This window comes from Neomonachus schauinslandi, chromosome 7 (assembly GCF_002201575.2).
Source record: "Neomonachus schauinslandi chromosome 7, ASM220157v2, whole genome shotgun sequence".
NCBI lineage: Eukaryota > Metazoa > Chordata > Mammalia > Carnivora > Phocidae > Neomonachus > Neomonachus schauinslandi.
The window spans coordinates 29,331,066-29,352,198 of record NC_058409.1 but is presented as its reverse complement, the minus strand read 5'-3'; the positions used below and the strand labels follow the sequence as shown (position 1 = coordinate 29,352,198).

The 21,133-nt window shown below is 40.1% G+C and overlaps 1 protein-coding gene across 1 annotated transcript in view; it reads left to right on the top strand.

The window, feature by feature from the left end:
- Positions 1-19,812, top strand: part of CDC25C (cell division cycle 25C) — a 35,153-nt gene extending 15,341 nt beyond the window's left edge. Inside the window, exons 11-17 of the mRNA XM_021702097.1 lie at positions 13,891-14,026; positions 14,931-15,032; positions 16,439-16,501; positions 18,212-18,310; positions 18,848-18,981; positions 19,352-19,463; positions 19,663-19,812. Of these exons, the coding sequence (XP_021557772.1) occupies positions 13,891-14,026; positions 14,931-15,032; positions 16,439-16,501; positions 18,212-18,310; positions 18,848-18,981; positions 19,352-19,463; positions 19,663-19,812 (796 nt within the window). The remainder of the gene's footprint in view (positions 1-13,890; positions 14,027-14,930; positions 15,033-16,438; positions 16,502-18,211; positions 18,311-18,847; positions 18,982-19,351; positions 19,464-19,662) is intronic.
- Positions 19,813-21,133: the final 1,321 nt, after the last annotated feature.

The following is a 21,133-nucleotide window of genomic DNA, read 5'->3' as shown; positions in this document are numbered from 1 at the left end:
TAGTCTAGAAGATAGACCATGTAAGTAAGCAAACCAATACCCAAGATAATGACAGATTGTCAAAAGTGCTATGGATGACAGAGTGGTATGAAAAACGACCTAGAAGTTTAGTAGGGTGCTGCTTTTAACTTTAACTTGAGTAACTGGAGCAGTGCTGACATTACAATGAATTTCAAAAGGAGTAATTCAAAGGGAGTAAGTTTTCTTTTGGATATTTGAGTTAGAGGCGTTAACAGGAAATTTAAGTAGAAATCCTGAATGAGGAGTGGAGCCATCAGGACTGGAAATGTACATTTTGGGACCATCTGCGTAGAAGAGAAAATGAAGGCTCCAAGTTTAAAGGCAGAGAGTAAGAGCTTGTAGAGAAGGAGTGATAGCCCGTGAGGAGACTGATAATGAAGTAGATAGACTCGGAATGACATCATTCAGGAATCAGAAAGGAGAGAGCTAGGGCATGAACAGAGGGGTCAGTTTTATATATTTATTAATTTTATAAGTTTAATATATTTATTAATTTTATATACTTATTAATTTATAAATAAATTTATTAATTTGTAAATTTTATATATTTATTAATTTATATAATAAATTTATTAATTTTATAATTATATTTTATAAATTTATTGATTTTATATATAAATTAATTTATTCTTTATTGTGGTAAAATACAATATACATAAAATTTACCATTTTAACCATTTTTAAAAGTGTATGGTTCAGTGGCATCAAATCAAGATCATGTTGTTATGATTGTGCTTATCCATCTCTAGAACTTTTTCGTCACCCCAAACAAACTCTTTGAAGAGTTTTATAGTTTTAGCTCTTAAATTTGGGTTTTGAGTTAACTTTGAGTTAATTTTTCTGTGTGGTTTTAGGTAAGGGTCCAGTTTCATTCTTTTGCATGTGAATATTCATTTATCCCAGCACCATTTGTTCAAAAGACTGTCTTTTCCTCATTGACTGGTCTTGGCATCCTTATCAAAAATCATTCGACCACCTGGGTAGTTCAGTTGGTTAAGTGTTGGACTCTTGATCGCAGCTCAGGTCTTGATCTTAGGGTCGTGAGTTCAAGCCCCATGTTGGACTCTGTGCAGGGCGTGGAGCCTACTTAAAAAAAAAAAAAATCACTTGACCATGTACATGAGAATTTATTTCTGGGCTCTATTCTATTCCATGGGTCTGTATGTCTGTCTTTATATCAGTACTATAGTTTTGATTACTATACCTTTGTAGTAAGTCATTTTATACATTTTTTTTCACAAATCATACTTGAATATATTTTCCTTGAAAAAATATTAAATCGTAACAGCTAAGGCTAACCCTGTCTGATCACCATTCCTAGCCCCTATTGAAGGGTGACTTTGAGATTATGTGGGATTACATGGAAAAGTCAAGAGCATGGGAGTCCATGGAACATATTGGTCTAGAAAGCAACAGATGGATCCAGAATTCTGTAACTTGGCTCTTTAACGGTATGGGTAAAGTCCTATGATTTCCCTATGCTTCACTTTCTTTCTTTCTTTTTATTTTTTTTAAGATTTTATTTATTTATTTGTCAGAGAGAGTGAGAGAGCGCACAAGCAGGGGGAGTGGCAGGCAGAGGGAGAAGCAGGCTCCCTGCTGAGCAAGGAGCCCAGTGCCTTACTCAATCCCAGGACCCTGGGATCATGACCTGAGAGGAAGGCAGATGCTTAACTGACTGAGCCACCCAGGCGTCCCACATGCTTCACTTTGTTAATCTACAAAAAAGAAAAGGTTTTGATAACTATTTCATAAGGTTGTTGTGATGATTAAATGAGTTAATTGTACATAAGCATTTAGAACAATACTTGCCAATTACTAATGCTTTATTATTATAATGTAGTGTAGTATAAGTTCTTAATTACTGTAGTATAAGGACCAAAATGTGTGGCGTTACAAAGACTGGTAGAGAAGGGATGCTTGATGGCCTTGATGTCCTTAGCAAAGTGGAAGTTGCAGTAATCTGATGACTCAGAGGAGAGTGTTAGGTGACAGTCTTGAAGAGTTTGGAGAAGGTTATAATCAACTTTTGGAAACCACAGAGGAAATTATTAAAAGGCTAATAAAATGACATTCGTAAGGTTTTATGTGATAGATCTGCATGGCATAGTGTGCTATTGTCTAGAAGCAAGATTGGAAACTTTGGAACTCCAGGGATAATTAAGTGAGGGTTGGAGGTTGCCACTGGCAGATGAAAAAGTTGTATGGGGTTGAGTTAGCATAGGTGATGGTGAGAGTAGCAGAGAGTGGGACGCCTGGGTGGCTCAGTCGATTAAGCGGCTGCCTTCGGCTCAGGACGTGATCTCAGGGTCCTGGAATCGAGTCCCGCATTGGGCTCCTTGTTCAGCAGAGAGCCTGCTTCTCCCTCTCCCTCTGCTGCTCCCCCTGCTTGTGCTCTCTCTCTCTGACAAATAAATAAACAAAATCTTAAAAAAAAAGAAAGTAGCCGAAAAGTAGATGATGATGAATCAAAGCCTGGATAAGGAGCCCAATGTCTCACTGGGTAGACTCGGTAAAGTGAGAACAGCAATATGGTTGAAAGTTGCCGAGGAGGAAGTATCTGGTTTAGAAATTTTGGAGAGCTAGGGGTAATTTTAGTTTGAGGATGTGCCAAGTTTGAATTCTTGGTGGTAGAGTAATAGAGGAGGGTTGCAGATTTTTTTTTTTTTTTAAGATTTTATTTATTTGACAGAGAGACACAGTGAGAGAGGGAACACAAGCAGGGGGAGTGGGAGAGGGAAAGCAGGCTTCCTGTGGAGCAGGGAGCCCGATGCAGGGCTCAATCCCAGGACCCTGGGATCATGACCTGAGCCGAAGGCAGACGCTTAACGACTGAGCCACCCAGGCGCCCAGATTTTTTATTTTTTCTTTCTTTCTTTTGTCCCTGCTTATTGAGAGGCTAATGTGGAGTGCAAGAGAAGCTTAGTGCAAGTATTTGAGAAGTTATGAAGTCCCTCTCTGAAGGGTTTTCAGTTTTCAGAACATGGTATGAGTGTGGGGAAGAAGTAGTCTGGGTTTTAGTGTTTTGAGTAGTGTCTTGGGAGACAAGAGTGGAAAAGAAAAATGAGAGGCAGGTAATAATCAGTTCCGCTTATTGACTACTTGTACTGGGCACTGTGTGCTGAGCTATTTATATCCATCATCGCATTTAATTTTTATGTCAATCCTGAAATAGGAGTATGATGCCCTTTTATTTTCTTTCTTCTCTCCCCTTTTTTTCTTTAGTATTATCCCCTTTTAGGAGGAGAACATCAGACCATGGGTTAAAGGCTCTTACTCAAGGTCACAAAGTTAGCCATTGGCAGAGTCAGTATTTAAGCTGAGATCTGCCTGACTCCTGAGCTGGTGTTTTTAGCAGTATCATGGTGTCTTTTTTTTTTTTTTTTTAAGATTTTATGTATTTATTTGACAGAGAGACAGTGAGAGAGGGAACACAAGTAGGGGGAGTGGGAGAGAGAGAAGCAGGCTTCTGAGCAAGGAGCCTGATGCGGGGCTCGATCCCAGGACTCTGGGATCATGACTTGAGCCGAAGGCAGCGGCTTAACCAACTGAACCACCCAGGCGCCCCATTATCATGGTGTCTTTTGCTGAATATGCTTGGGAGGTAAAAATTGTCCCAGGAACATGTAATAATGACATTTGCTTTTTTTTTTTTAAATATTTTATTTATTTATTAGAGAGAGAGAAAGAGGGAGCAAGCAGGGGGAGGGGCAGAGGGAGAGGGAGAGAGAATCCCAAGCAGACTCTGCACCGAGCTTAGAGCCTGACAAGGGCTCAGTCCCAGAACCCCAAGATCATGACCTGAGCCAAAATCAAGAGTTGGATACTTAACTGACTGAGCCACCCAGGCGTCCCAACATTTGCTTTTTGTGTAGGTTTGGTAAGGTTGAATACCCAGAGTTTGAATGGATTGAAGTGTTAGGAAGGATGGTAAATATGTGATCTAGAACACGGCTATTATGTAAAACTTTCTGAGATGATGGAAATGCTTTATATCTGTCCAATACATCTGTCCAATGGCTTTTGAGCACTTAACATGTGGCTAGTGCCACTGAGAAGCTGAAGTTTTAATTTTTTTGAGTTTTAACTAGTGCAGATAACCATGTGTCATTGGTTTTACTATAATGGGTAGTCAGATCTAGAACCCTCTATAAAGTATGGTCCCTGGAGCAGCACCATCATTATCAGGTAGGAATTTCTCAGCAGTGCAAATTTCTGGGCCGCATCCCAGACCTTCTGAATCAGAACTGTGAGGGCGGGACCCACCAGTCTGTTTTAACAACCCCTCCAAGTGATTTTGATGCACCCTGCTATATAATGCAATATTAAATCCTATTTTAATGTCATTGGTTTGTGGGAAAAAAGAGAACCAAGATATAATCTGAAAGAGACAAGACGGGTATTGGGAGAATTGACAGTGACCTTCCTGAGACAAACATTTTTGAGGACTCGCTGATAATGGAGGGTAGATCTGTGGAAAAACAGCAAGTTTAGGGATAGTTAGCATCGGGAAAGGTTGCTAGGCCTTCTGCAGGAAAAAAAAAAAGCAATGTAAAGTGAACATTCAGCGGTGCTCTTAAATATATGTTAGTCTTCATATTTCTAAAATGTAGCTGATACAGTTAAGTCTCAACTAGTATTAACTAGTAATTAAATTTAATGTTGATTAAAAAGAAAGATTTTTGTTTTCAATTTTATTGAGAATTTATCTAATATGTTTAATATCTTTTATGAAACAATAAGTACAGTACAGAGGACCTGATTGAATCTTTCCTTAGTGAAGGTCTTTCATCATCTTAGAAACATCATTCTGAGTTGCATGATATAGACAGTATAGAAGAGTAGGTTTAAAATAGACTGACCCCAGGAAATAATCTGGAAATTTTGTTTGTTCTGGCTGTGAGGTTTTTTTTTTTGAGGTATTTTTTTGGTGTTTAAAAAATATTAAGTCCCCTTATGTGCTCATTTTAATGCATTGTGACTCTTATAGCATTATTTTCAGTTGAGGGCACACTGTATAAGACTATGCAGAGCAGTAGATTTTAGAATAGAAAAGGAGTAGGGATTTTTGTTATTGGGTTTATCTCTTTGATACTAAATGGAAATAGATACCTGATAAAGCAAGGAGATTTGTATAACCTTAGTGATTTCTGATGCATTCATTTAAAAAATATTTATCGAGTACCTGTTAAATGTCAGGCCCTGTGTTAGGCAGTGGTAATACAATGGTGAACAATACAGACTAGGTTTATGACCTCTCGGAGTTCATATTCTGGAGACATCGACAACAACAATAAACTCAGGTTTGTCAGATTAATAGATGTTCTAGTTAGAGTTCTTGGTTGCAAATAAAAGAAACCAATTTCTAGTTACCTCAGGCAGAAAAGGGATTTTTCTGGAGGGTATTGAGGAATTCAGAATTACCAGGAAGCCTGGAAAACAAGGTAAGGCCTGGCCAAATGCTGCTGTGGGGTCATTGTGCTTGGGATGTCACCACCTACTGGCTGGATTCTCAGTGTCACCATTACTGGCCCCCTACCCCAGAAGGTAATCCAACCTGCTGCTGGACTGTATTGCTCAGGACCATTTGCTACCACCTACTATATTCTCTACTGTGATGCTGCAACCATAAAAAAGACTCAGCCAACCCTGTGCTTTGTGTTATTCTTCGATTTTCAAAGTCCAGTCAGGAATATCTGGTTGATTATAAGAGAATGGAAAAGGGAATATCTGTCCCCCTTTGGCCTCCTTATTAGGAGGCAGGGCTGCCTCCCCCTGAATTTGAGATTTTACTAAATCTCCAATTTTAGCCAAATTGCAAATGACTGCCATAAGAGACAAGATAATTTAATTATTGCAAATTGTCTAAGTCTAATGAAGGAAACAAAAAGGGGACTGAGATAAATACTAATAGAAGGGGACCTTTAAATGGGAATAAATAGGGACGCCTGGGTGGCTCCGTCAGTTAAGTGTCTGCCTTCGGCCTAGGTCATGATCCCAGGGTCCTGGGATTGAATAATGCATCGGGCTCCCTGCTCAGTGGGGAGCCTGCTTCTCCTTCTGCCTGCTCTGCCTGCCACTCCCCCTGCTTGTGCTCTCTCTCTTTCTCTCTGACAAATAAAATCCTTAAAAATAAATAAATAAATGGGAATAAATAGGAAAGGCCTCCTTGAGCAAGAGATATTTAGTTGACAGGTTGATAAACTGTCCCAGTTTGCCTGCCATTGAGGAGGCACCTATGACCTGGAACTTTCAGTGCTAAAACTGGGAAAGTCCCAGAAAAACTTGGATGAGTTGGTCATACATGACATGACTAGAGACAAGAGCATTCCATGAGGAGGGAATATTGTAGGTGCAAAGGTCCCAAGGTTGAGTAGATCCTGGTGTGTACAAGGAACTGAGAAGCCATTGTGAGGGAGGGGGAGAGTTGCCTGAGGTGGGACGGAAGAGGCAAGCAGGAGACAGATCATGCAGGGCCTTAGGGCTATGGTGAGTGTGTGGATTTTATTCTAAGTGCATTGGGAAGCCGTTAGAAGATATTCAGCAGGGGAATAATAGGACCTCATTTGTTTTATGAAGACCATGCTTGTTGCTGGATAAAGAAAGGATTAGAGAGGATTAAGAGTTCGAAGGTGGGGGTACGTTGGAAGCAGGTTGGAGTGGGATAGGAAGCTCTTGCGTAGTCTCAGGGAGGGTTGGTCATAGCCTGGACTAAGGTGGCTACAGAGACAGAAATGGATGAATTCAGAAGGTATTTTGGATACAGAAGAGACAGGTTGTAAAGGAAGGATAGGATCAAGGATGACTTAGACATGTTGAATTTGAAGTGTTTTTATTTCAAAGGGAAAACAGAAGCAGTCAGAAGAAAACTACCTTCTTCTCTCACCAAATAGAGCATCGTATCTGCTCTCATACCCTTATAACTGCCATTTCTCTTGTTATACTGCATAAGTGTCCCTCCTCCTATCTGAAGCTCCCTCCCCCTCTGCACTTCCTCCTGTTCATTCATTCCTTCATTCAGTAATGCTGGAAATACAGTACTGAACACAACAACGCAGTAAAGTCCGTTCTCTTGTAGAGCTTACATTCTAGTCAGGAGGAAACAGATAAAGAAACAAATACATTTAAATATGACAGTTGGTAAAATACTATGGTAAAAAAGCAGGGTAAAGAGAATAGGGAGTACCTGGATTGGGCTGGTGTAGAGTGGGAATTGATATTTTGGATAGGTTGTATAGATTAGAGAACACCTTGCAGCTGTTTGAACAGACATCTGAAGCAGTGAGGGAACCAAACAGTTATCAGAAGGGATGAATTTTTCTAGGCAGAAGAAAGATCAAATGCAGTGCTTCTGAAGTGGGGTGTGCATGGCATGTTCATGGAACAGCAAAAAGGCCAGTGTGGCTGGAGCAGAGTGAGCAGGTGCACAGTGGTAGATGAGGCCAGAGAGTAGGTAGCAGAAGGACAGGTCATGTAGGGCCTTGTAGGTCATTGTAAAGGTTTTGCAAAACCCCCGAGTCACATGGAAGCATCTCCTCTTGTCTGCTCCTGGGGTAATCTGCTTTCTTTTTCTCCTTCTGCTCTCAGTTTTCCCCTTTCTCCTAGATTAATACTTCTCCAATTCTTTGGTATCGGGACTCCTTTGCAATCTTAACAATTATTGAGAACACTTTGCCTTGTACCTGATCTTTTGGGAAAAGCATCCAGTTTTTCTCCATTGAGTATGATGTTAGTTATGAGGTTTTTTTTTTTTTTTAAGATTTTATTTATTTATTTGAGAGAGAGAAAGAAAGTGAAAGAGTGCAAGTAGGGGGGAGGAGCAGAGAAGGGAGAGAGAAAGAATCTCAAGGAGATGGAATGCCTGGGTGGCTTAGTCGGTTAGGTGTCTGCCTTTAGCTCAGGTCATGATCCCAGGATTCTGGGACTGAGTCCCACATCGCGCTCCTTGCTCAGCAGGAGAGCCTGCTTCTCCCTCTGCCTGCCACTTCCCCTGCTTGTGCTCTCTTTCTCTGACAAATAAATAAAAATCATTAAAAAAAAAGAAGAAGAAGAAGAAGAAGAATCTCAAGCAGACTCCATGCTAAGCAGGGAGCCCCACACAATCCTGAGATCATGACCTGAGCTGAAACCAAGAGTCAGATGCTCAACTAACTGAGCCACCCAGGTGCCCCCTCTTTTTTTTTTTTTCCTCTCCAAAGTAGGCTCCACACCCAGCATGGAGCCCAACGCGGGGCTCAAACTCATAACCCTGAGATCAAAACCTGAGCTGAGATCGAGTCAGCTGCTTAACCAACTGAGCCACCCAGGCACCTCTAGTGATGGCTTCCTTGAGATGCTCTTTGTCAGGCTGAAGAAGTTCCCTTCTAGTCTCAGTTTGCTAAGAGATTTTAGCAGGAACAGATAATAGATTTTGTCAAATGCTTTTTCTGCATCTATTGAGATTATCATGTGAGTTTTCTTTTTTTTAACCTATTAATATGGTCATTTACATTGATCTTAGAATGTTAAAACACCCTTGCATTCCTATGATAACATTAGTTGGTTATGATGTATTTTCCTTTTTATATGTTGTTGGATTTGATTTACTGAAATTTTATTGAGGATTTTTGTATTTCTGTTCATGAGAGATATTGATCTTTAGTGTTTTGTTTTCCTTGTAATGTCTTTCATCATTTGGAAAGAATTCTCTCTTTTTAAATTTTCTGGAAGAATTTGTGTAGAATTGGTGTGGTTTTTTTGTTTTTTGTTTTTGTTCCTTTAATGTTAGGCCAAATTCACCAGTAAAGCCATCAGGACCTGGGCTTTTCTTTGTGGGAAGTTTTTAAATTACTAATTCAGTCTCTACTTTTTATAGGTCTGGTCAGATTTTCTGTTCCCTCTTGAGTCAGTTTCAGTGGTTTTTGTCTTTTCAGGAATTTGCCCATTTAATCTGAGTTTTCTTATTCATTGGTATATAGTTGTTCATAGTATCCCCCATGATCCTTTTTATTTCTGAAAAATTGCTAGTAATGTTCCCTCTTTTATTCCTAATTTTAGTAATTTGAGTCTTGTCTCTTTTTTTCTTGGTTAGTCTAGCTAAAAGTTTATCAATTTTGTTGATCTTTTCAAAGAATCAGGTTTGGTTCTGTTGTTTTCTCTTTTGTTTTTCTGTTCTTTACTTCATTGAGTTTTTGCTGTAATCTTTATTTCCTTGATTCTGCTTGCTTTGGATTTAGTTTCTTTTTTGATGGAATGTTAGGTCATTGTCTTGAGATCGTTCTTTTTTCTGTTATGGCCCTTTACAGCTGTAAATTTTTTTTTCTTTTCTTTTTTTTCAAGATTTTATTTATTTGACAGAGAGAGACACAGTGAAAGAGGGAACACAAGCAGGGGGAGTGGGAGAGGGAGAAGCAGGCTTCCCGCCGAGCAGGGAGCCCGATGTGGGGCTCCATCCCAGGACCCTGGGACCACGACCTGAGTCAAAGGCAGACGCTTAACGACTGAGCCACCCAGGCGCCCCTACAGCTGTAAATTTTCACTTAAACACTACTCTAGCTTTATCCTTACATGAATTTTGCTGTGCCGTGTCTTCATTTGTATTCATCCAAAAGTATTTTCCAATTTCCCTTAAGATCTTTGTTGACCCAATGGTTATTTTGGATTGTGTTGTTTAATTTCCACCTAACCGAATTTTCCAGATTTTTTTTCTGTTATTAACTTCTGATGAATCCATTGTGGTCAGAGAACATACTTTGTGTGATTTCAGTCCTTTAAAATTTATTGAGGCTTGTTTTATGACCTAGTGTGTATGATCTATCCTGGAGAATATTTCATGTGTATTTGAGAAGAATGTACATTCTATTGTTGGGTACAGTGTTCTTTTGATGTCTGTTAGGTCTAGTTGGTTTGTGGTATTGCTTCAGTTAGTTTTTGAGCTTTCTAAAAATGGTACCATACCAAATGTGGCCGTTACTGGCCTTGCTATTCTCACTAGGGCCTTTGCATTTGTTGTTCCTTCAGCCTGGAACATTCTTCCCCTAGGCAAAACAGGATTTTTTCCCTCAATTTAGTCTCATTTCTCCACATATGTCATCTTATCAGAACGGCCTTTCCTGACAAGCTTTCCACCCAAATATGTTTCCTATCTTTTCATTCTCCTCTATTTTTTACCTATGGAACATGCCACTACATAAAAGCTCATAGTACATATATTTGTTTCTTCCACTCCCTTATTCACTGCTCTGTCACCTAGTAGGTACTCAGAAATTGTCAGTCAAGTATGTGGATATGGAAATCTGGAAATAAGAGCAGAAGTTTTGGTTGGAAATAAATATTTGAGAGTCATCTGTATAGAGGGAAAATCTGAATTCACAGGTAGAAAAAATCATGTAAGGCAAAAGTGAGGGGATAAAAAAGGGCCAGGACCTAACCCTGATGAATCCAACATCTATTAGAGGTTTGGTAGGTGAGGAGGCCCAACAAAGAAGACTGAGAAGGAGCAACAGAGAGGTAGAATCATCATGGTTCTTTTAGTTAAGGGCTTGCCTGTACTCGCACTAAACTAAACTAGGAGGTGCCATTGAAGCCAAGTAAGAAGGCAGTAGCCAAGTCAGTGGAAGCCACTATGAAGTTCAGAAAAATAGATGTCTAAAGAAGCAACTCAGATACGGTGACATGAAGATTGTTGAGAACCTTGACAAGAGCGGTAGAGTGGTACAAACAGATGCAAGTCTACGTGTGTTGAAGAGTGTGTAGGCCATGAGGAAATGGTGATGTCTCCTCAGTTTACAAAACAATGATTATTCATTTAAACCTTTTTATAAAATCTGCAGGTAGAACTGAGCTTAGCAAGTTTCCTTTTCTTCTTCCTGGCCTTTTCAATGCTTAAAACTCCCAGATATTGAAAGTGTTGATTGATTCCTTAAAGAAGGAAAGTCTCTAATGGGTAGATGTTGAATGCGATCTAAGCCAGCTGGTCCTGGGTTCCCCCCACCCCAGCTTCTGAGAACTGCGAAACTTGTGACTAGACAAAGCTACAGTATCCTCACTATCATCATCCCTTCATGACCAAACACGTATGCTCTTTGCAGTAAGTTGCCATTTGTTTTTGTATAAATGTTTTGGAAAGAATCTGTCAGGACAGTAGTGGCTGTTTCTGTTTGTTAAAGTAGTTTTCTCCTATCATTTATTTCTGGATTCTTGCCTTTAGACCATATGAAACCCATAAAGATGTTTATCGGCTTCATTATCACCATGATAATAGCTACCAGAAGCCTAAAGCATTGATGCAAGAGAACAGAGATTTGAGAAATAGACTCATTCGTATATGGTCAGTTGATAATTAGACCAAGATACAAAGCAATTAAATGGAGAAAACAGTCTTTTCAACAAATTGTGCCGGAGCAATTGAAAATCTATATGAAAAACAAAAACCTCAATCCATACCTTATACCTTATATAGAAATTAATACAAATTGGATATAATAGACCTGAATATGAATTTTAAAACTATAAAACATCTGAAGAACAAAACATAGGAGAAAATTTCTGTGACTGTGGGTTAGGTAAAGATTTCTTAGATATAATACTAAAAAATGGAAATGTTTTCCTTAGTAGCTAATTCATTCCAGACTCTTTACAGTGAGCCCTTAGAGGTGCCTGGATGGCTCAGTCAGTTGAGTGTCTGACTCTTGATTTTGGCTCAGGTCATGATCTCAGGGTCATGAGGTCCAGCCCGGGATTGAGCCCTGCATCCGGCTCCTAACTCAGCAGGGAGTCTGCTTGTGATTCTCTCTCTCCCTTTCCCTTTGACCCTCCCCCCAGCTAAAATAATAAATAAATCTTTTAAAAAATAATAAAATAAAATAGAATGAGCCCTTAGCTTAGTAATTTGGTAAGTTCTAGAGCAGCTCTTTTGGTTAAGAGAAACAAAGTTTGCACTAAGGCCATCAAATTTGAAATTCTGATCTGGCTTCTTCCTGCCTTCTTCTTAGGGCAAAATTGAAGTTATATGAAGGGAAGTCTGTCAAGAAGTCTGGCTAGCCTGTTCCTCAATCTTTCACCGCATCTCTTCTGCCACTATAACTTTGGTTCATCCATGCATTCATCACTGGCGTCATGGCCTTGACCGTATCTTTTAGCTTTTCCTTTTAAGTTTTGTCTTCTGTTGCTGCCTAATTATTTTGTCATTTTCTAAGTTAGATTCCCAGGAGAGAGAACTTAATTGGCCCAGATTATTTTTAAATGTTCTAGTCTACTAAATGGATATGTCGAAACAGCACTCTGGGCCAGTCAGTGGCTCTGGGTAGGGTTGTGAGGACATAGGGAGTTGACTGGCAGGGATCCAAGGGGACAGGTAGGTGTAAAATACTGGTATGTAAAATGTGAACTGTACCGGGGCGCCTGGGTGGCTCAGTTGTTAAGCATCTGCCTTCGGCTCAGGTCATGATCCCAGGGTCCTGGGATCGAGCCCTGCATCGGGCTCCCTGCTTGGCGGGAAGCCTGCTTCTCCCTCTTCCACTCGCCCTGCTTGTGGTCTCTCTCTCTGTCAAATAAATAAATAAAATCTTAAAAAAAAAAAAAATGTGAACTGTACCTTCAGCTGGTACCAGGAATAGTGGAATTTCCCTTAGATGGGACCACAGATGTGACAAACACTGTAATAAATATAGTTATTATAAAGTAAAATATTGATGTTTTTATTTTATTCTCCCAGAAACCATTGACCATCTACTTGTTTTCTAGTTAGGCTCTCTTATTATCTAGCCCCCCTTCTAAATCAATCCATAGTAGTTAGCGAGGTGAGTGTATAAAGTAGGAACATCTGCCTTTCGTGTAGGGCAGAGGTAGAAGGTATCTGGGAATAGAGGATAAGAATCTTGGATTAGGTGAAGGGTCTCTGACTGGCTCAGTCAATAGAGCATGGGACTCTTGATCTTGGGGTCATGAGTTCAAGCTCCACGTTGGATATAGAGATAACTAAAATTAAAATTAAAAAAAGAATCTTAGATTAGTTGAAAGTTGTTATCAGAGGTCGTTTACTATATCTCCCTGCCTCTGTTTATAACACTCAAATCATGGCTTTCAGGGAGACAGTAGTCCATCTTCTTGCACTTTAGTCTGAGTTAGTAACTTCCAAGGCCAGTTCTTCATGGTATTTAATCCATTTTTTCCTGATGCGCTTCATAATATCAATCCTATAATGGTCATCCTGATACTAGATTCTGGTGTTCCCTTTCCCCTTGCATGATGCTTATTTTGCTATTTTTCTTTCCCATTAACAACCCGCTTTATAAGAAAGCTGAGTTACTTTTTTTCTTTCTTCCTCAAAGAAACTACTACCCCAAAAAAGTGACACATACTCTTGCTGCTTAGTATTTTTTTACGTAGGCTGACCTTTTTGGTTTGTCATCTTCAATTTTGCTGGGATCCTTAAATCTTGATTGTCAGAGTCTTAGGATCCCATAGAGAAACTGTGGGATTAGGTTTGTTTGGTTTTCACTTGACTGAAGGAACTGAGCTTGCATTTGCTTTCTCCTACAAGAATTGGTACATATAAGATGGTCAGGCGGTGAATTTGGTTTGGCTAGATTTAATACATCTTGGGGAGATGGAACAGCATGCACTCTGAGGAGAAAGATGTTAATGAGGAGGGGAAGAGTGGTTGCTTACCTAGGGTTTTGCCTTTCAAACTTGATTGTTGCTAGAAATCACTGGTGCAGCTTGCTAAAATGCAGATTTTAAATCAATAGGTCTGGGGTGAGGCTCAACATCTAGGATTCTTCATTTCCAACAAGTTTGCAGGAGATGTTCGTGCTGCTGGCCTGCAGACACACTTAGAGGAATAAGAACATATGGGGTTCATATTCCCATACAGGCATCTCTGAATAGAAGCTCCTTGTATCGCTCTCCTTCATTGCCAGAGAATTTGAACAGGCCAAGACTGAAGCAGGTGGTAAAATTCAAGGACAACCTAGTACCAGATAAAGAAAAAAAGTATTGTTCTAGCCACAAAGAGCTCAGGAAGGTAAGAACTTTTTAAGATGAGAGTCTTTTTAATCCTCTATCTCATTGTGTTCTCTGCTTTTTTGGTATGAGGATTGCTTTAGGATATCTTGTCTTCTTTCTCATTACTTTTACTTTTATCTCCTTGTTCTTTATGTCTTTCTTGTCTTTTTTACATCTGTACCCATATATAAAATATTTAACAATAAATATCTGTTTTATTACACTTTTGGAAATGATGTTGGCATACTGTCTTCCCAACCTTCTTTTATAAGATTTGAGAGGACACAAGGAAACTGGGAATGGTAAGGATATTTACAGCTGTTTTACCTGCATTCTGACAGAAACAGCATCATGGAGCACACTGGTTTGGTGGGAGGCAACTTTTGAAAAATTTAGCTGTCATTCCCTACCCCTCCTTTAAAAAAAAATCTGAATACTCTTTTATAAAATCAGCATATGATAGTATAGAATTTATACATAAACAAAAGAAGCTATTGTGAAATGCCCATAATCCCATAGGTCAGAGATAATTATTGTCAACACTTGGTATATGTTTTTCTAGACTCTTTGATGCAGGCTTTTTTCTTTTATTAAAGTGATATTACAAAGTATGAGTTTTCTCACTTTCTTAAGGATATCATGAACTTATCTTCATGTCAATGAAATTAATCTACAACCTAACTTTTTATTGCATAATAGTAATCTATAATGTGAAATATGATTTGTTTAACCAAGACTGTTATTTATTAGTAATCTTTCTCTACTATAAACTTGCTGGGATATTCATTTTTACAGCCAAATCTTTGTGCATTTTTTTTCCCCAAAGGGTGTGCGTATTTTTAATAAGTCTCCACTCCTTCCTCTCCTGGTTTTTAAACCTTTAACGTGAAAATTGGCGGTGGGGGGCATCTTGTCATCCTTAGGGCTTAGGTCTAAAGAAGACAGTCTCTCTCTGTGACATTAATATCACTCAGATGCTGGAGGAAGATTCTAACCAGGGCTCTCTGGTTGGTGATTTCTCCAAGGTGAGTTTGGTTATATTCATCTTATATTCCATTGAGTCATTTTGGATCTGAGTCTTTTTTTCTTTGCTTGAAGAGGACACTAGGTATAATTATGCATCCTCACCAAGGACTATTTGATAAACTGAAGATGCTATGGTGGTGGATTTAGACCCTAAGCCTTTCCAGTGAGAAAGTATTTCTTATTCATTCTGGGAAAATGCAGAGCACTGGGGAAGGTATGAGGCTTTTTACTTTTTTCTTTTTAAATTAAAATTATGTAAATAATACTTGGTCATTACAGAAAAAGTAGAAAATGAAATATACCTCAAGTCTTTTAAAAATATTATTGCTTTTAACATCTTGGTACATATTCCTCCAGACTTTTTTCTATGTATTTTCACAAACACACATGCACATACCCAAATACATTTTTTTGTTCTTTCACAAAAAATGGTTTATACTGTTTTGTGATCCACTGTTTTTTCCCCCCATCATTTAATGTATCAGGAACATCTTGTTTTTTGTTTTTGTTTTTAAAGATTTTATTTATTTATTTACTTGAGAGAGAGAGAGAGAAACAGCATGAGAGCGGAGAGGGTCAGAGGGAGAAGCAGGCTCCCTGCTGAGCCGGGAGCCCGATGTGGGACTCGATCCCAGGACTCTGGGATCATGACCTGAGCCGAAGGCAGTCGCTTAACCAACTGAGCCACCCGGGCACCCTGTATCAGGAACATCTTTTCATGTCAATAAACAGTTCTGCTTCACCATTTCATAATTTTTAATAGTACAGTGTTTCATTTTTTTGGCTGCCCATAATTTTTTTTTTAATTTTTTACATTTTTAAAATAATCTCCACACCCATTCTGGGGCTTGAACTCACAACCCCACAATCAGGAGTTGCATGCTGTACCGACTGAGCCAGCCAGGCACCCCTGCTCATAATTTCTTGTAGGATATTTACGTTTACAATTTTTCCTTATGAACAATACCAAGATGGGCATATTTGCAGCTAAATCTAAAACTTTGTGTGAGTCCTTAATTCATTCCTTAGAATCACTTCTTAGAAATGGAATTGCTGCATATGTGCATTATAGAGACCATTGATTCTTTTGAAGGCATCTGGGGTTTTATTTTTTATTTTTAATTTATTATTTTTTTTTGAGAGAGAGAGCAGGGGGCGGGGTGGAGGGAGAGGGAGAGAAAGAATCTTAAGCAGGCTCCACGCCCAGTGCGGAGCCCATCACGAGGCTCAATCTCACAACCCTGAGATCATGACCTGAGCTGAAATCAAGAGTCAAAAACTCAACCCAGGCACGCCCCACATGGGGTTTTAAAGGTCATTTGGAAAGAAGGACAACATATAGGTCTTTGATCTCAAATTGGGGTGTAGAAAACTTGCTGTTATTTCAGTTCTTGGGTATTTCTAGGTATGTGTGCTGCCAACCGTGTCAGGGAGACACCAGGATCTGAAGTACGTCAACCCAGAAACAGTAAGCAGATTTCTGGAGATGGTACCTGGTTACATAAGCTACCATCTGTTCTGTTCTGTCCCTAAAATCCCTACTTCCATTGTATTTCACTGTGTCCACTCACATAGGCTCCTCATTCAACTGAAGCTGTGTTAAAGAACTCCCATTTATCCCATTCTTTTGCCTTTGTTTTTAATTAAACAAATGATAGATAATTGTTATGGAAGAAAGAAAGCAAGGAAAGAAGGGAGGGAAGGAAAAAAGTCAAAATCACTCAGTTTGGGCGATCTCACATCCTGATTTAGGTGTTACAATCCCATTGACACCTTTCAGCGCATGGTAATTATTAATAGTATTCTCTTTCACTCTCAAAAGTGTCCTAGTTTGTGCAATAATTATTTGGTCCCCTACCCATAATCTCACCACCAGAGATAACCACTAGTAATATTTTCCTTATGGCCTTCCAGATTTTATTCTGGAATATATTTGATAAAAATAGGATTGTAATGACCATGTAGTGTTGAAGTTAGCAAGACATTGTAAACATCTTTCTACCTCAGTGAAACAAATCTATATTATCCTTCTAATGACTATATAATATTCTATTATATTGGCATGTATAATTTAACCAAACCCCTATTTTTGAAAAAAGATTTTTTTTTTAAAGACTTTATTTATTTGACAGAGAGAGAGATAGCAAGAGCAGGAACACAAGCGGGGGGAGTGGGAGAGGGAGAAGCAGGCTTCCCGCGGAGCAAGGAGCCCGATGTGGGACTCGATCCCAGGACCGCGGGATCATGACCTGAGCCGAAGGCAGACGCTTAACGACTGAGCCACCCAGGCGTCCCTTCATCATCACTTTTTTTTTTTAAAGATTTTATTTATTTATTTGACAGAGAGAGACACAGTGAGAGAGGGAACACAAGCAGGGGGAGTGGGAGAGGGAGAAGCATGCTTTCCGCGGAGCAGGGAGCCCGATGTGGGACTCGATCCCAGGACCCTGGGATCATGACCTGAGCCCAAGGCAGACGCTTAACGACTGAGCCACCCAGGCGCCCCTTTATTTTTGAACATTTAAGTTATTTGTAACTTTTTAAATTATTGGATAACTTAAGCTAACTAATATTTAAGTTATTTGATAACCTAAAATAATGGCTAAGATGAATATTATTGTGCCACATCTTTGCATACTTTTCTGTTCACTAAAGATGTTGGGAAAGAAATTGCTGAGTCAAAGTCTAATTACATTTACATTACAAAGTTCGCCCCAGAAAGGTTGAATCAATGTATACTCCTACAAGTAGCTTAAGGATATCAACCCTTTCCTTCCATATCCTTTCCTGAAAGACTTGCTTTCTTCCTTTATGATGGGACCATTTCCCATTTCTTCTTGCAAAGTCGGAATCACTTGCTGCTACCTGTACTACTACAGAAGTCCTTGGGTGTCTTCTGAGAGGCTGATTGCAGCCATGCCTGCCTCCAGATGAGTGCCTTGAATATGCTTTTCCCTGGTGTCTTGGCAATACCAGCTATTTTGGTGCTCCAAAAAGACCATTTCATATTTTATCCTCTTGAATGAGCGGTAGGGATGAATCATTGCCCCATTTCAAATATAGGGGACCTTTGGAGACTGGGCATACAGTGGAATCCTGGGTGACTAAAGGGAGTGCAAATCAGGAATTGTGTGATTGACTCTTGTCTCCCAGAGTGATAGGGAACATTTCTGTGTAGGTGGCTGCCTTACTGTCAGGGAAGTTCCAGAGTCTGATTGAGAAGTTTTATATCATCGATTGCCGCTATCCATATGAGTACCTGGGAGGACACATCCAGGTGAGGTTACATTGGGGACATTAGTGGGGAGGGGCTGGAGATAGCTCTTTAATGAGAAGAGTGTGTGGACAAAAGTCCTATGAACTCCAGAACCAAGGCAGAGGTTCTACTTTTGGAGCACATCAAGGCTGCAAGTCCTCATTCCTGTTCTAATTCTGTATACCTTGGGCAATTTACTTTCCCTTTCCCTCCTAGACCAATCTCCCTTTATTCTGTTGGAGCCAAGGGCTCCTACTTGGAAATAAAATATTAATCCAAAGACTGAGAAGCACTTTGCAGACACTCATAGACATTCTTCACAATGATTCCTGCAGATTTAGGGGGGGTCAGATCTACAAACATTTATTGAGTACCTACTACATGCCAAGCTCATGGTAGACCTTGGGGATAGACACAGAGATATAATTAGATCTTATGCCCTGAAAGTGCTTACAGTCTAGACTTCCTGGCCCAAATATCCCAAGATGGTATCCCAGTTATTTCTAAGTGTTGGAACTATCCACAGCCCCTTAAGAAAATACTGAAATTTTTCTACAGGGAGCCTTAAACTTGTACAGTCAGGAAGAACTGTATGACTTCTTTCTGAAGAAGCCCATTATCCCTCTGGACACCCAGAAAAGAATAATCATCGTGTTCCACTGTGAATTCTCCTCAGAGAGGGGTCCCCGAATGTGAGTGTCTACATGGGTTTGGGTGGGTGTTAGAAATGGCCCTTGAATTGGGACTTAAAACCAGAGAACCTTCCCAGACCAGTTCAGACAGAGACTGGAATGAATGAATGCATTCTTTCCATTGTAGTTTAAAGGTTAGGGAGGTAGAAAGAAAGGTTTCTACAATTTAAAAGTTTGGAGCAGTGAAGGAAAAAGGATTGGGAATGAGGAGGAGAAAGAGTGACTGCTTGAATCTTGTTTTGCAAAGACAGATCTGGAGGACTTTTGGGTTACCCATAGTCTTTTTTCTTCCTTCCCCTCCCCAGTGAATGGCACATGGAATCCTGACTTTGCTTCTTTCCACCCACCCACCTCTGGGTTTTCTCTAAAGGTGCCGCTCTCTGAGAGAAGAGGACAGGGCTCTGAACCAGTATCCTGTATTGTACTACCCAGAACTATATATCCTCAAAGGGGGCTACAAAGACTTCTTTCCAGAATATACGGTAAAGGATGGGGCATATGGGGCAACAGGAGAGCTCAGGTTTGAGGGGATCCAACTTGAGCATGCAACTTCCATGGCCTGCAAAGCCCTCTGAGAGGAAACTACTGCTCCTTCTTAGCTACCACCAGCAGCATCTCTATTATACCTCGTAGGAAGTTCTGGAGACTAGAGTATCCCTTACTTTGTCCCCTACCTTTCAGGAGCTGTGCGAACCACAGAGCTACTGCCCTATGCATCATCAAGACCATAAGGCTGAGCTGCTGAGGTGTCGAAGCCAGAGCAAAGCATGGGAAGGAGAGCGGCAGCTGCAGGAGCAGATTGCCTTACTGGTGAAGGATGTGAGCCCATGATAGTGGGTCAGTGGTTGGCTGTCTAGGAGTCACCAAAAGACACTGTAGAAATGCTGAGCAGAAAGAGGCCATGTTGTATGTGGCTAAACCCAAGATTGTTAAAAGATGTCTGCAAACCAACAAGATGCCAAGCTAATGAAATTCCAGGCCTGGGTGTTGGTTTTAGCAGAGCTGCTGGCTGGTGACTGAGTCCTGGAGCTGGCTCTAGAAGGCTGTAGCCTTGAGTTATATGGAGATTTGTTGCTTTGGGAAGTGTTTGCATTCTCTTCCCATTTAGACTTGTCTTCTCACAAGCCAGCCAGCGCTTTCCCTGGTCTTCTGCCTGTGCAAAGAGTTGCCCATCTTCTTTCTCTGTACTTGCCTTCTTTGTTTCCTTCTCTCTCTTTTTCTTAAATGGGAAAATAAACACTACAGAATGAGAGATTTGATTGTGAGCCCAGTCTACTCCTAGAAGATCTTTATAAGAAAGAGATCACCAAATTAGTCTCCTTCAGACAAAGGTGTAACAATCTTGATTTATAGCTGAGGCCAAGGTGCTTTTCTCTAGACCAGTGGTTCTCAGATTTGGGCCCTGGACCATAGGGATCATCTGAACTTGTTTGAAATGTAAATTTTCAGGCCTCACAGCAGACCCACTAAATCAAAACCTCTGAGGGCTCAGAATTTGGGGTTTTAAAATTTTTCCCTTTCACGTGATTCTGATGCATGCTGAGGCTTGAAAACCACTGCTCTGGAATTAAGGAAAAGCTTTTTTTTCTTCTTTTTTTGAGCAAGGGGTGGGGTAGTGGGGAGAGGGAGAGAGAGAAAGAATCTCCCTGCCCAGCTCAGAGCCCGAGGCAGGGCTCACTTAACCAATTGAGCCACCCAGGCGCCCCTTAAGGAAAACCTTTCAAGTTGTATTCTTTAGCGGTATCTCAGCTTTCCTTTCCTGGACCATTCCAAGTATGCGATACCTTAAAAGTGTGCCCCACACTCAGCACTCTGTGATAACTAGGCGCAGAAAACCAAGGTGATTGGCATCTCTAAATCAGGTTATAGGTGAGTTGGGCTTTAAAAGATTCCTTATCTACAACCTCAATGGAATTTTGACTTTTCCCATTTCCCAACTCTTTCCTTGACTTCATTTTACATCTCACAGAGATGACTTGGGATATTTGGAAGTAGAGATATGTTCTGTCTGAAGGTAGGAATAAAAGGATAGAAAAGTAGCAAACGAGCTGTTAGACTTAAGGAAGACCTTTTATTTACTTGTTTTTTTTTAGGAAGACCTTTTAAAGTGCATTCTTCGGCACTATCCCAGGCTTTCCGTTCTTAGAGCTCT